Raw genomic sequence first — 16,187 nt, 5'->3', positions numbered from 1 at the left:
ATAGAAAAAGAGATGTATATGTCTTAATAAAAAATAAATGTGTATAGTTAATATCACTGCTTTACAATTTACAATTATCGGACAATCGCTGCACCACATTTTAATACCACAGAAAATATTTCTATTTTCAAGCTTGCCGATACTAAACAATATTGGTATTCTAACGATAATAATTATATTAACAATAAAAGTACCAATAATTATATCATTAACAATAATAATAATAATAATAATAATAATAATGACAATGATGATAATGATTATAATGATTATAAAGATGATAATGATAATATTAATAATAATTAAAATTATAGCACAATAATAGTGACGGGTATAATAGTAATCTCCATATTAATAATGTATAATATTAATGATCGATAATTACGATCATTAATTAATTAACAAGAATAATGTACACATAACAATAACTTGATTAATGAGCGTCCAATTGAATTGACGTATTATGCTATTACGCTATTTGTATAATTTATCTGTATATATACTAGTGAAATGTATTAAGTGAGAGAAAGAAAAAAAGGAAAAAGAAAATATAAAGCAAGTAATCGTTCCTTCTTTCACGACGTTCAAAACAACATATTAAGAGATTTAATTAGAATAGTTAGGACTATTTCTATTCCCAATATATTTGTTGATAGGAGATAAGATAAAGAAAATTCAACGAAATTAACGTATTATTCGATGAAACGAAAATGATGAAACGTATAACATTTATATGACGCAATAATTAATAATAAAACGATGTTATAATAATGTGATTATGATAGAAAATAAATAATAACTATAATTAACGTAACAGCCTGTGTATAAAAATGGATAGCATGATCGCTATCGCGGGCATATTAAACGATGGCAGTGACATCCGTCGTTCTTATTTCTAAAAAGAACAAGAAAAATGGGAAAAGAAAAAATGGCGAAACGTAGAAGAATAAGAATAAGAATAAGAAGAAGAAGAAGAAGAAACCGAAAAAGAAAGAAACAAAATTATTAGAGTGACTAGGATTATTAACAATAAGAATCTTTAGATTCTTTTGGCACTGGAGGCGCCGTCGATTCTAAAGCAGGATTTTCGAATACCGACGATTCATTATATTATAACAAGCCGATGAAAAATGTTTGTCAAATGACACGCATTCATTTATGTATGAGGAATGTGCATACATAAAAAACATATATACGTTTTTTTTCTTTTTCTGAACGATGCTATCATATCTTGGTCAAATGGTGTCACGAATAACATAAATATAATATAATTTTGTATAATATCTTCCTCTCTTTCTTGTAGCAATAATAAAGATAATTTAACAATATTTATTTATAATTTCGATGTAAGGATCTCTAATCGTTAATAATTCATATTTTCAAAATAAACGCGTTAAATATATAAATATATATATATATGAATACGTATACAATTAATTTTGGCGACAAATTTCTAATCATCCAGGAACAAAATAGAGAGATCTATGATCATTTGTTAGATACGCGGGCATCATCATTGGAACGAAGTATTATTGTTCGATTAAATAATGGAAAGACGTTATTTCATTCCTAACATTACAATTATCTTAAATCTAAGTTAACTATAATGATCTCAATTTTGTATCGAATGTACAAATTATCGATGAAAGAAATGATTAAGGCTCTTCTCATCGATTTTTCGTTTTAAATCGATGTAGGTGTCTAAGATGTATGGAAAATATTTAGGATTTTTGTCAGTGAGTTCGTAATTTTGAAACTTTGATCCCCCCAACACATTTAAAGAGAACGATGATTTAAATAATATATTATTTCGATATTTTTCAAGTCAACCGACCTAGCTTCGTTCTTTTACCGAACTTGAATTTAACGTTTCGAAAGGAACGTCGTCGAAGAAGAAGATTTTTTGGTCAAGCAATCGTGTTATTGTCTAGCTCTGCAAATTCTCTAGTAACCTTGCAGACGTAATAAAGTCGTTCATAAAGATCAGCAGTACAACCAAAATCACGAAGATCGTTTAGCCAGTAAGATGATACGTGTCTACCGGTGTCGATGTAGGTAATCAGATACCCTTTGCCAGTTTCCTGAGATACTATTATCTTCGTATGATCCACGAAGAAGTTCACTTGGAGTAATGGAACTGTTAATTCCATAACAATTGCTTTATCCGTCCTAAGCCACCGTCTCATGCGTGGAACATAAGCGTTCTTTGATTGTTTTACCGTTGTCCGATATTTCTTTAATTCACCACCTACATTTTTAACAAAGTGTTAGATGTGTAATGAACATTTGAAAATCTTATCAACACTTTTAGTAAGTAAGTAAACAAAAAAAAACAAGAAAAGTGAGATGACAATATACCTTCCGTTAAAAATTCATCCATGTATTGAGTAAAGTGATGAAGTAATTCAAGTTTTTTCTGCAAAGGCACAGGTATATCCCTTTCTCGGTGATATCTCGTCACTTCGTCGTCAATTGTCATGTATTCGATTCTTCTGTAAATGAACATTTATTCATATATGTATTATTTTTTCTATATTTATATATATATTCTTTTTTCTTTGGTTATTTTTGAATGTTTATACTTATGAAATATCACCCAAGAGAGACACACAACTTACAATTAATTCATAATAAAACGTACGTATTAGAAAATCATCTAGTTGTCATCAATCCTTACCTCCTGTCATGAGTATAACTGATCTTAGTATTGTCGTTGAATAAAACACCAACTGATTTATCTGACAATTGAAAACCTAATCCATATTTGTTGGAATAATCTATCCACTTTGTGACAAAAAGGGGGACGATATCTTCGACACCAGGCGGATTCTGTTGCAGATTGTTACGTTTCATTTCGGTAACAAAACTGTCCAATGCACGATGCATCTGAGCACTTTGAGCAAGTAGACTAGTCTTCTTATTGTCAGGACAAAGTACGCTACTTAAACGTTGTTTGAACCTGGGTAATTTTGGTAATTTTCGTACCAGCCAATTGGACACCTTAGAATCTTTTTGTATATTTTTTTGAGACCGTTCGAGCAAATGTTGATTTTGCGTTGGTTGCTGTGCGTTTGGCATTGTAGCTCGTTGCTGAGAACGTGGATAAATATCAGGATGATCCAAACTTTGCCAAACCTATAAAAATGAAAAGTAAAATCTATAATCCATTATTCGTATCTCAACGTTTTATTCGATGTTCATTCTAAACGATAATACAATTCCCGTTTGTAAATCGTCCTCCATACCTGAGCTTTCCCAAGTTCCTGATTTCTGGAAGCAGTCGAGACCGAAGATGGCGAAGAAGAAGAAGCTGGCTCGAGTATTGTAGCGTGGGGCATTTGGTAACAACAAGTGTGCGGTAAAGAGGGTGGTATGTATTCCTTTGTAAGATACGGATGTTCCTTCACCCATTCGGAGGACGGTCGCAGTTCTGGATTCGGTTGTAGTAACCAGTTTATAAGATTCTGACCGTTCCTGCTTGCTATCGAGTCATCGACCTCGCGATAATCATTTTTGCATATTCTCGCGTAGGTTTTCTCTAATGTCGCTGTCTCAAAGGGTGGTTGTCCGACCAATAATGCATAAAGGATGCAACCTAAAGCCCAAACATCCGCTTCATAGCTGTACGCTTGTTTGTACAACACTTCCGGTGCAATATAATTCGGTGTACCACATATGGTCCTGAAAAAGGGTTTCAATATTTGTCAACAAATCAAACAAACATTTGTTTTTTTTTTTTTAAACAACAATACGAATTGTTTTCTTTTGTTAATGTCACAAGTTAACGTTTGAATTAAAAAAAAGAATATTAAAAAAGTTGTCTTACACTCGTCTACGTTGACCATCAGGTCTCGTAGCCAAACCAAAGTCTCCAATTTTGACGATCATACGATCTGACAGGAACATGTTGCCTGGCTTCAGATCCCGATGGACGACCTTCTGCGAGTGAATATACGCCACACCGGTTACCATTTGTTTCATGTAATATCGTGCTTCCGGTTCCGTGACTTTACCACGGTACTTCAATACGTGCATTAAACTCTGCGAAAAGGAAAACGAGAAACGTTTATTAAAAAACAAAAAAAACAAAATGACACCATTAGAGAGAATGCATTAGAAATATTTCATCTAGTGACTACTAAGTTATTTTGTAATTATTAACGTGACTCTTCTATTTAATAAAGCGAATAATATTCTGAGTAGGTAATTAAATTCTTATGACATAACTATTACGGAATATTATATTTGTATGATCATTAAGGTAATATTTAAAGAAAGTTAATAATAGTTTAGGATTATTGTTATTATTTATAATGATTATTTTCTATGAAAGATTAACAGACAATTTTGTGAAAGTTTCATGATGAAGATTTGATGAAATAATTGTGTATGTCTGTGTCTATGTGTCTGTGTGTGTGTGTGTATAGATCGTTTCGTCGCATCCTAACGGTACAAACGAGTCGACAGATCGGCCACGGAGAGTGTAAGTGCCGCTCTCTTTGCCAATCGAACGGAAAAGATGAACCTCAAGGTGGATAGTGTGCACCTCAAGTAAGCATAATTCCGAAGAATGAACACGTGCATGATCGCGTGCAGACTACCTCGGTCGCATATTTGTCCATACCTGGATCGGAAGTCGGCCTGAATTCCACGAATATTTGTCAATTACCTTTACAATCTGACACCGAGACATTATTTTTTTCATTTGAACATTTTTATCAATTATTCTACGTATACTTTGTCGATAAGATTCTTACATTAGACCCTGACTCGATTGTTTTTCTATTTATTGTTATATAGGTAAATATTTTATAAATTATTTTGCAATATATTCGTATATCTTATTATTTTTGTTTAATATTAAATTGTTAAATAATTAATATTAATTTAATTATTTTATATATATATATATATTATTATATTTATAATTTTTTTATATTTTATTAAAATTAAATAAATTTTATATTTTTTTTTATTTTAAATTTTATATTTTATATTTTTTTCTTTATCAATTATTCACTTGTCCTGAGATTCTTACATTATTTTCCAATATATTCGTATCTTATTATTTTTGTTTAATATTAAATTTGAAAAAATTACAACAGTATTTGTTTTAGATAAAATAATGTACTCTAACTGTTAAAATAATTCTATATTTTTATTTTTCACGTGTAAAAGTATCAGTTCCTTTCTTAGCTGTAGATGACGGTAGAAATTGTCAGAATATACGCTTGGGAAATCTCACATGAATACTATAGAATGCTATGTTATAGAAAAGCAACAGATAGGTGTAAAGATACAAGAAGTCATACCTTTCGAGGACAGGGTTCCAACAACATATATACGTTTAAGTTGTCCTCGAAGTAATGATGCATTTGTACAACGTTCACATGATTCAATTCTTTATGAATTATGATTTCGCGTGCGGTCTGTAAAACATAAAGTTTCTTTTAATGCATACTTTTAACAATATTTTCAATTAAAAAAATCATTAAGGTTAATTGGTTTAGCATGAAAATTAATCAAACTTATTATATTGATTGTATATATTATACTCATACGATTAAAAGATTATTTAATAATTCATTCTAATAACGAGACAAAATATTAGATCATTAAAAATGAAATAAAATATAAAAAAAAAAACAAAAGCAACGGTAAACGTCGAAGCCAGTCGAAAAGTATTTTGTTTATACTTCAAAATACAACGATCATTATGTTATCTTTTTTATAGTAATAAAACTGCTATACGCGTAACATTTCTCGAATAAATGAAACAAAAATGACTCGTCATTCTCGCAAATTGTTTTTTAATTTTTTTTTTTTTACTACGTTTTCGGCTTCTCCCATACCGTGCAAATAAAATTTAGACGAAAGACACATTCTGTTGAATCCTATCGGTGAAACTTTGAAGCATTTCGATTCTCCGATCGAAATCAAATCGAAAATTGTAATAGAGTCGCGTTTGATTTCAGGAATCCGTTTTTTGGAATGAACCCAAGTGGAGCAGATAAATCTTGGAGGGCGTATACGATGAAATAAAGTTGGGTCGACGTGTGCGAACCTTTTGCATGTGGATCTTCTGCATCCGATTTTTCGGGATTATCTTGCAAGCGTATTGATTTCCATCACTGACGTCGGTCATTAGGTAGACCCTTGCAAAGCCCCCCTGGAAATAAAAATCATTATTAGATTATTATTAAATTTCATTTCCCATAACCCCCATGATATTTGTTATCTTTATTTAATTTCTTAATTGCTATAACGCGAGTATTATATTCGTTGAACACAGAATAATTAAAAGCTGTAACATTTTATTGAATTATAACGAAATATAATGCATATTTGATTTATTTTCTAAATTATTATCAAATAACATTTCTTATATTTATTAATATTTATTAATATTTATTTTTATATGTTCTGTATATTATATATGAGTTTTATTTTTATTATATTCTTTATCGAGTACCATATATAATAGATTTATATTACTGATGCCTATTTAAAAATAAGACATACATTTAAATCTTAATTGAAACACATTTGATTTTCTAAATTATTATCTAATATTTAAAATTATATATATTATATATTATATATTATAAATTATTATCAAATAACATATCTTTATCGAGTATTATTTTTCTTATATATATATATATATTTATTAGTATTTATTCGTTTAAATCTTTTTTTATTTACCTAGAAAAATTTTTCTTTAAATTTAAATTAAACAATTTAAATTAAACAATTAATATCTTTTGTGATAATAAATATATAAAAATAAATAGATATAATATATATAATAATAATAAAAATGATTTTATAAGAGAAAAATGATAACATTGTATTTTCATATGAAAATGAAAGGTTAGCATAAACGTAAAACGAATTCGTTCTTTCTGGCACGGAATAGGAATAAAAAGAAAAGAAAAAGCAAGAATAAAAAGTAGAGTAAGTAGAAATAGTTGTGGCTATTTCGAGATGATCTTACATACGTACACGCACGTAAAAAGAGAGGAAGAACGTATAGTTCATATACGTGTTAAAAGAAGAAAAAAAAGGGTTAGAAAGAAGAAAGGGAAAAAATACAAAGGATGAGGTTCATCATTTTGACTTGTTTAAGAAATACTCGAAGAATTGGCTTGTGTATTAAAACGATAATTTCTCCTTCATTCTCATCGTTTGCTTCAAAGTGAAAGGTTTTCTCTTTCAAGATCTCTATTTAAAAAAAAATATAAATCCTCTCTCGATGACTCTCCGAAAGATTCTCTTCTCCTCTCGACATTTTTCGTTCCGGATTCGTGCCTTCTATTATTTTATTTAGTTTTCGCGTTGTGCCAAATAAAACGAATACAACTGGTCATACATTTAGATATATATATATGTTATACTTATAATATATAAAGTTAAAGAATTATATATTTTTCCTAGGTATTATATAGAATGACAAATGCCATTTAAGCAAAGTATGAAAAAAGGTTTTGACATGGGTATTATATAAATGACATGTGCATTACTTAAAAATACAAATGTTATTCTGAAAAAAATATATATTAAATATATATTATAAATATAATAATAAATATAATATAATATAATATATATAATATAAATGTATATAAATAATATCTCAAAAATACAAATGCTATTCTGAAAAAGTAAATATATTAAATATATATATTATAAATATAATAATAAATATAATATAAAAATATAAATATAAATAAAATAAAATAAATAAAAATATAAATATATAAATAATATAAACATAAATTTATAAATAATATAAATATAAATAAAAAATAAATGTGTGTGTGTGTGAGAGAGACGTGATGTTCGAAACGAATCAAAGATGTATTTAATACTTAACCAATACCTCATTTGCAATTTTATAGAATATCTAGGAAATATATGAAATACGAATACATTTCATTGTCAGCTAGTTTTAGGCATTATCTACAATACCTAATAATCTACAACATATACATATACATTTATTATCTTTACAAGATTATTATCAAAATAAAAATATTTTATTTTCAAGCAAGAAAAAGAAATGAAAGAACAGACACGCTCGTTTCATTGTTTTTTCTTTTTTTTTCGTCAAGGTTTTTCTAATTCACGACTTGTGTCAAGGTAACGCGGTTAAATCTCCGCTGAAGGAACTCGGCCGAGGTGGAAAAGGGCGAGCAGCCGTTCGTTCGTTCGTTCGTTCAATGGGCTCGTTGCCAAAACGACACGCTTGAAAATATTCCTGTGATGTTACGAAAATCATGTTACGGAGACGAGTATTAACTTCTTTGAACTATTTACAATTGATTCAGGTAGACACGTAATAGTGGAAAACAATATTTGCGATCAATACTTAAACGTAACGATTCCAATTTTCGTAATAACTTGAATAAAAAGTCATTTGAAATTGTTATCCTCATTTTTACACATTTGAAAAGAAATTATTTCTTTTAAATAAATTTTCGACAAATTAGAATCAACAAATTGCAAAATTCAATGAACGTTTAACATTCACGTTTAGACAAACTTTCTGACAAAACCATTTGCAGTATTTTTTCAATAATGATTTAATACGTAAATTTAAAAATAATTTTCTACCTTTCTGATCTAAAAACAACATTTGCCTAATTAATTAATACTGATAGAATTATGTAAACGTTTACATTTAGTAATTGTAACATTTTTTATTATTCAAATTAATGTATTAAATTAAATATTAATTTATAGAATTGATTGTATTTTTTTCTATTAATAATAACAAAAAGAAATTTGTATTAACGTAGAATAATCTCGCAAAGTTTATACGAAAAAACCTCAGACACCCTGTATATATGTGTATTTATGTATGTAAAAAAGAAAACGTAAGGAGAGATGGGCGTCGCTAGTCCGACATAACGGTCGTGAGATCATCCTGAGACCAGGTTGTCTGAAGCTCGATCCTTTTTACCTGTTTGGAGCATCGTCCTTACGGTAAACGTTCCGTCGACAATGTTTCAGGAATAACTTTATCATAAATATATCCTGGATTGGCTCTCATACGCTTTTAAAACGTACGATTATGGCAATACCTTTGCGTGTTTATTTTTAAATACCGTCGACAGATGTATTTTTAAATACTTTTGGGTACATGTTGAATGATCAAATCATTCTACCAGATTTTATCTTTCTTTTTCCCTATTCTTGACTTTATATATTTTTATTTTTATTTTATATATGTGTGTGTGTGTGTGTTATTCTTGTATTCAATTTAATATACAGAATTATATGATATACATATATATAAATATAATAAAATAGTATATAAATAATATAATAAAAAAATATAAATATATAAAAATAAATATATATAATAATTTTTATAATATATACATAATATATATAAATAAATAAATATATAATAAATATATATATATATAATATATGTGTAGTATATATGTAACGTGTTGAATTATTTTAAATTTATTATATTGTATTTTATAATTATAAATTATTTAAGTTGAATTATTAAATGATGATTATTAACTAAATAACTTAATAATGTTTGAAATTAATTTCTCTCCCAATATGACACACATTTTATTCTATTATAATCTTGATTTTGATGACCAATAAAAGATACTTTATAACGATTAATAATTTTAGATTAAATATCAATGTAAAAATGTAGTATTTTAGAACAATTGTTCATTCATTGTATTATCTTGTATTTTGGAGATAAAATATTGATTTAATTTTAGATTATATAACTCCTTTTATAGGCTTTACAAAAAATTCAAGATACAATTGGCTAAAAAAAGCGGTAAAAATGATTTATCGTTTATGGTCGTTTTATAATAGCGTAACAAATTTTAAATAACGAGCACAAGTGTGGCAAAGGTCAGGAATATAGGATATTTAAATTTGTCAAAGGAAACAAAGGTGAAACTATTTGGCCCCAATCCTAATAGCACTTTTGCATTGTACATTTTTGAAGTTATATTTCTTTTTAGATAGACTATTATAAATAGAATTATATAATTATTTATTTAAATTATATATAAATTTAATTTATATTAAATTTATATAAAAATTATATTAAATTTAATTTATATAATTTAATTAATTTAATTTTAAATTATATAATTATTATAATTATATGAAATTTATATAAAAATTATATGAAATTTAATTTATATAATTTAATTAATTTAATTTTAAATTATATAATTTATAGATAGAATTTCGTAAAATATTTAAAAAAATACCTACGTTTACAAATTTTATTAATAAATACAATACGTCGAGATCAATTTTATTATTAACAAATTTTCTTATGTGTATTTAAATTTATATGATAAATATACTTTAAGTTAAACGACGAGTGCAAAAGTATGGATAATAATTACGATAGTTAACGATATAAAACCAACACCACGAATATGCATATATATGCGAAATCAGGATAGTTTCGAATGCATCGGAGCGTGTTAAAGTTATAACCGTGAAATGGAAAGAATCGATAGACGTTTGCATAGTATGTGAGGTAGATATGCAAACTTGTAGAATGCATTGCGAGTAAAATACCATTCGGTGGCTGCCGGACAAAGGATACCTGAGCTTATGTTACTTACATTCAAAGAAAATACAATTCTTAAATACCTGCGATACTTCACTAAAATGACATAAAAAAAAAATAAAAGAATAGACAACAAAAAAATGTAAATCAAGTGTTTAATTACATATTAATCATTAGTTTTATTATTTTGCATTTCATCGAGTTACAAATCACGATTACCAAAGATGTTTTCACTTGTGGATAATAAAATACAAATGAATAGAAAATATGTAAAAAAAAAAAAAAGCGAGATTATCAATCCTTGTTCTATTTGTTCTGCTTCACATTATCTCGAATATATTTAACGAGAATTTGAAATGATTTACAAGCCAATTACCTACCACCCCCGCTCCCCACCCCCGCCTTCTTCCTCAACCGTTCGTTCTCTGATATCGTGCATTTATTTTCATACTTATCATTTTTAATAACTCGTCCAAGGGAAAAAAAAGTGAAATGGCTCGAACGAGAACGAGATTATTTCATTGGAATCGAACGAATGACACAACATTGAAACCGGTCATTGCTGAATTTCTTTTATTCGAAATATTCGACAGTCAAATTTTTCAAATTTCACTCGTACGTCAACGATCGATTAAATAAATCTTCTTCTTAAAAAATAAATCGAGTTAAGAAAAAAAAAAAAAAAAATAAGAGAAAAATCATTCGACCTTGATGAAAAATTGAAAATATATGAAATAATTAAACGCGAATGAAAAAAAAAAAGAAAAAAAAAGAAAAAAGAAACGTCAGAATTTATTAAAGACGACTTTCTTCGTAATAATCGATAATCGATAAATCGAACAAAATAATCGTTCCTATAAATAAGAATATTTTTAATTGAATAACTTCTTCTCTTGATTGAACTTCCCTTTTTACAAGCAGACCCTGACCTTTCGTATAATCTTTCCATTTATATTTCTTACTAACGTCGATATTCTGCTATAGTGGTGGATAGAAGAAGAAAAAGGAAAAAAAAATAACTCGACTGTTATATTCCTGTGTCGACTACCAATCGATTTATTTCTATCCTTTTTTTTTTCTATGTTTAAATCGTCTTTATTTCACGAACGTAAGAAGAAGAAGAAGAAGAAGAAGAAGAAGACATAAAAATTCTTACGAATGGAAAACGAGCGTGTAACTCTAATTGCAACGGCTCGTTTCATCGTAATTTTAAGATTTTTTATCTAATAATACGCTCTAACACTTTTGCCTATTCTAAATCGTTGCTTTTTTTTCTATGTTTTTTTTTATTAAAACATTCATTTAAACTATCATTTAACTCCCCCTTCCCCCACACCCCTCAGTATTGTAGATAATTTTACTAAATAATAAAATAATTATCCTTTGTGTAATATATAAAACTAATTCGTTCTCTACCACTACGATGAGAAAGAAATGGAGTGAAAGAAGAAGATAGAAAATGAAGGAAACGAAGAGGAGAGTAAGATAGGGAGAAAAAAAGGGGTGGGGTGGGGTGGTGGGAGGGTAAAAGAGGAAGAGGCCCATCCGTTGAACTTATCCTCCTCACGGTTAGCACACAAACATAAGAATTCTCACGCATACATAGTGCACGGACCAGTTGGTGAAAGGCACACGATGTCATTGACTTGCACATATGTATGCAAGTGTATATGGTGTGGGACTCGTGTGCATACCGATTAGGAATATAATTCTATATTTATACATATTACATATATATATATATATAAGAAAGAATTAACACAGATGTTGTTCAAAGAATATCAAGAAAATAAGAATATAGTTAATATGTTAAATGTAAGTGTAAGTAATGTGTGTAAGTGTATGGGTACAATATATATATATTATATATTATCAATGGAAGTTAATGTGTAAGTGTATGTGTATAATATAAATTTATATTATATAATATAGTAATAAATAATATTTTATGTATAGTAAATATAATATTTATTATAATATAATACTATTTATAATGTATATTAAAATATTATATATTATATATAGATCAATAAAAATAAAAATAAATTATATATATATTAATATAATATTTCAAAATCTAATTAAGAAATAATTATTTAATTATTCTAACTATAATTTTTAAGATCGAATGAATCTTTTTTCAAATAAATATATATATATGTACTATAATATTATAATAAATAGTAATGTTTATAAATGTTCGATACGTGATATAATGTCATTGGACTATTCACGAAAATATACAAGGATACCACACAACCGATGCACCATACGATAACGGTACAAAGCGCATAAGAGAAAATAATTAACCCGAAGTCGGCACGTCGAAAAAGCTGAAACGAGTTTCCGCAAATCTTGCTCGTTCGTTTACTCGTTCGTTTACTCGTTCGTTCGTTCGTTCGTTCGTTTACTCGTTCGTTCACTCGCAACCGGTCGCGAATAGTAGCGATAACGAGCATACATGTGAAAAAAAAATAAAGAAAGAGAGAGAGAGAGAGGGTGTGGCAGAAAAAAAGAAAGAAAGAGATACCGGTGTCGGGGTGGATTCTCTTAAACACGGAAATATCAAGAGGTAAATTTTGATAAAGTACTTACTAAGCTTAACTAAGAAAACTTTTGCTTTTCTATTACATTGAAAAGATACAACTCGAGCAGAATAAAATCCAACGTACGATTACATATCATACGATTATAATATCTAAGAAATTTATTTTTAATAATTATTAAAATAAAAAAAAAAACATATTTATATCTAACTAGAAAATTTGGTGCAAAAATCTTCGAGAGAAAAAACACGACGAGATTTAATTATTTATTTGAATTATAACGAAAGAAATGTATTCAAATGGAACGAATATATGAATACGTTAATTAAATATTTGTAAAAATTCCTATAAGATATCAATAAACAATTATTATTATACAAAAGTGATATCACGTAAGAATTTAGATATAATTTTTATGAGGTAGAATGAAAGATTTCTTTCAACGAGAAAGATATATAAAAACGAAGATAAATAAAAGATAATATAAGGAGTGGATAATACAATAACATTATTTGCAAAAATGTTACACAGCCTTGAGCTTTCCCGAGCAAACAGCGATGACGTAGTCGACGTTCCACCTAATGACAACATCGGCAAAGATGCAAGATGCTATTTCGGATTCTCATCGCTCAAGGCAATTTTCACGCTGCTCTGATTGTCATTTTCTCTATTTTTTCTTTTTCTTTTTCGTGCTTCTATACGTCAAACTTTCCCTTATTTCCGTAATAACTTTATTCGTTGAGTTATGCAATTAATAAAAATCAAATGATCGAAAAAAAATAAAAACAAAAAACAAATCTAGTCTCTGAAATGATGAATTATTAATTATGAATTATATTATTAAATAAATAATGAATCTTGAATAATGAAACTTGTATCGATTCGTTGTATCGAATATTGTTGATAAATTTATATAATGATGAATTATTTTAATTATGAATTATATTATTGAATAAATAATGTGAATTTTGAGATGATTATAGAAACTTTAGAATTATAGATTAATAAATTATAATAAAATAATATAATATATAAATAATAAAATATATAATAATAAACAAATTATATATTATTAGAATTATTATAATTATTATAGAATTATTATTATTAGATTATAGAAACTTGTATCGATTCTTCGTATCAAATATTGTTGATAACTTTTAAAGGATACTGTTATTTTATATCCTCGCATCCTTCTTCTCTGATCCGGATGACTCGTATGACTTCCTCTGCCCACACATCTTATCCTTTTTTTCTTTTTTTTTTTTCTACGAAATAATCTGCGATGTCATACTGTGGGCATTAAAACTTCCGCGAACGAACGCCATTAAAATTCTTAGTACGTCAAAACGAGTACCGTGTGAATCACGACCTACAAACTCCTATGACTGATGCATCTTTTACGATCTATGACAATCCTTATTCGTTGCAAACACGATAATGATATTTCATTTATCAAACGTGTTTGACATTTATCGTTACGACTATACATTTAAATCAAATCATTTTGCATTCGTTGCTAATTGTCCAAAAAAAAAGAAGGCACGCAAACGAAACAACGGGGATGGGGGGTTGAGCACCTACTTTCGTTCTTATCGCAATTTCTATTTTATTTTTTTATTTTAAAACTATTGTCAAATTTTTATTTTCTTCGAATATAATAAATAATGAACCGTTCGGAATAAAAAGACAATACCGAAATGAATTAAGCAAGAATAGTACTCGCTTATTCCCACGTTTCGTTAAGATGTAAACTAATGATTCCCGCGAAAACGGTATCTTGGAAACGAGTACACGAGTACATACGAATCAGAGAAGAAATATCACGGAAGATAAATAATAAGAAAAATAATGAAAGAAGGATCGAGGAAGAGGCAGGTGTTGGTTAAAAATCGAATCGCACAGGTTTAGATGATCAAAAGAAAAGTAATGTGTATAAAAATGAAATAAAATCACTTACTCTCCCAAGAAATTGGCCCTTGTAGTATGCCTTCCCTTGAACAGGATCGACAACGTAGTCGGTTTCCTGTTCGTTCGAGTTGTTCCAGTGGGAGGATGAGTTAGAAGTCGATGCTCCAGGTGTGCTGATTGCACGTACGAGAGACGAAGATGTCGTTCGTACGAACCTGTTGGCGTTTGATACAACAGTGGGTGCAACGAATACAACGTTGCTTATAGACGAGGAAACATCCTGACCGATATTATTATTGTCCTGTCCTGCAACTATTCCTGCTACCGTTGTTCCTCTAATTACAGAAGAAGGTGCTCTTCGATTAGATGATTTTCCATTGGTGTACATCGTAGTCTCATCTTCTCCACCTGTACTTTCTCGTCTCCGATTAAGCCCATCTTCGGAAACTTGATTACGAGAGTGTCGGGAATCGTTATTGGATTCGATGATAGATGATGATCCACCTGTGACGTTACCAACACCACCACCACCACCACCACCATTGCCAGTTTGTCGTCGACTCTTTCTTCGTACGAGACTCCGCAACGAAGCGGAACTTTTCGATAAACTTTGCCTTGGTCTGGCATCTATGGTGGATTTACTACTACTACTACCACTACTACCTGTCGATCCTGAATTATTATTATTATTATTATTATTACTTCTCGCGGTATCCTCCATTTCTTCAGGGTATCTAGTCGAATTGATCGATCTAGAGATCAATCTTGATTCCGGTAGATAACAAGCCGTCGTAGAAACAATAGGTGGACTTGTCATTCTAGGTGTCGGTGGTGACGATGTCGAGGACGATCCCGAAGAGGACGAGGATGCTGATGATGAAGACGACGGTGACGAGGCAATCATCGAAGGTGGCGTCACGTCGTCGACGTGTCGCGACTCGATCGTACTCGGTAATGCTGGCATATTTTTTCTCTCTTTATCTTTCACAACAATAACAATAACAAGAACAATAACAATAAGCAATATGTAATTGCTTAGAATCGTATAAACGATGATCAAGAAAGATAGGATACTTTAATTATCGGTGTTACCAAAGTTTCTGAACACGATCGAGATGAACGAAGTGCGAATGATGCAAAGTAAATTGTGTTAGACC

At 28.9% G+C, this 16,187-nt stretch overlaps 1 protein-coding gene across 1 annotated transcript; it reads right to left on the bottom strand.

Annotated features, from left to right (window-relative positions):
• Positions 1-1,206: 1,206 nt before the first annotated feature.
• Positions 1,207-15,915, bottom strand: LOC122518593 (serine/threonine-protein kinase polo-like). The gene is made up of 8 exons (XM_043637611.1): positions 15,080-15,915; positions 6,065-6,169; positions 5,313-5,429; positions 3,827-4,041; positions 3,246-3,681; positions 2,678-3,135; positions 2,359-2,492; positions 1,207-2,248 (listed from the first exon to the last, which is right to left on the bottom strand). Exons 1-8 carry the CDS (start codon positions 15,845-15,847, stop codon positions 1,908-1,910), a joined length of 2,574 nt encoding a protein of 857 aa, XP_043493546.1. The 5' UTR covers positions 15,848-15,915; the 3' UTR covers positions 1,207-1,907.
• Positions 15,916-16,187: the final 272 nt, after the last annotated feature.

Source organism: Polistes fuscatus, unplaced genomic scaffold, assembly GCF_010416935.1.
Source record: "Polistes fuscatus isolate 324 unplaced genomic scaffold, CU_Pfus_HIC Scaffold25, whole genome shotgun sequence".
In the NCBI taxonomy this organism is placed as follows: Eukaryota; Metazoa; Arthropoda; class Insecta; order Hymenoptera; family Vespidae; genus Polistes; species Polistes fuscatus.
Note: the sequence above shows the minus strand (reverse complement) of the source record. Positions and strands in the feature narration are given on the sequence as shown.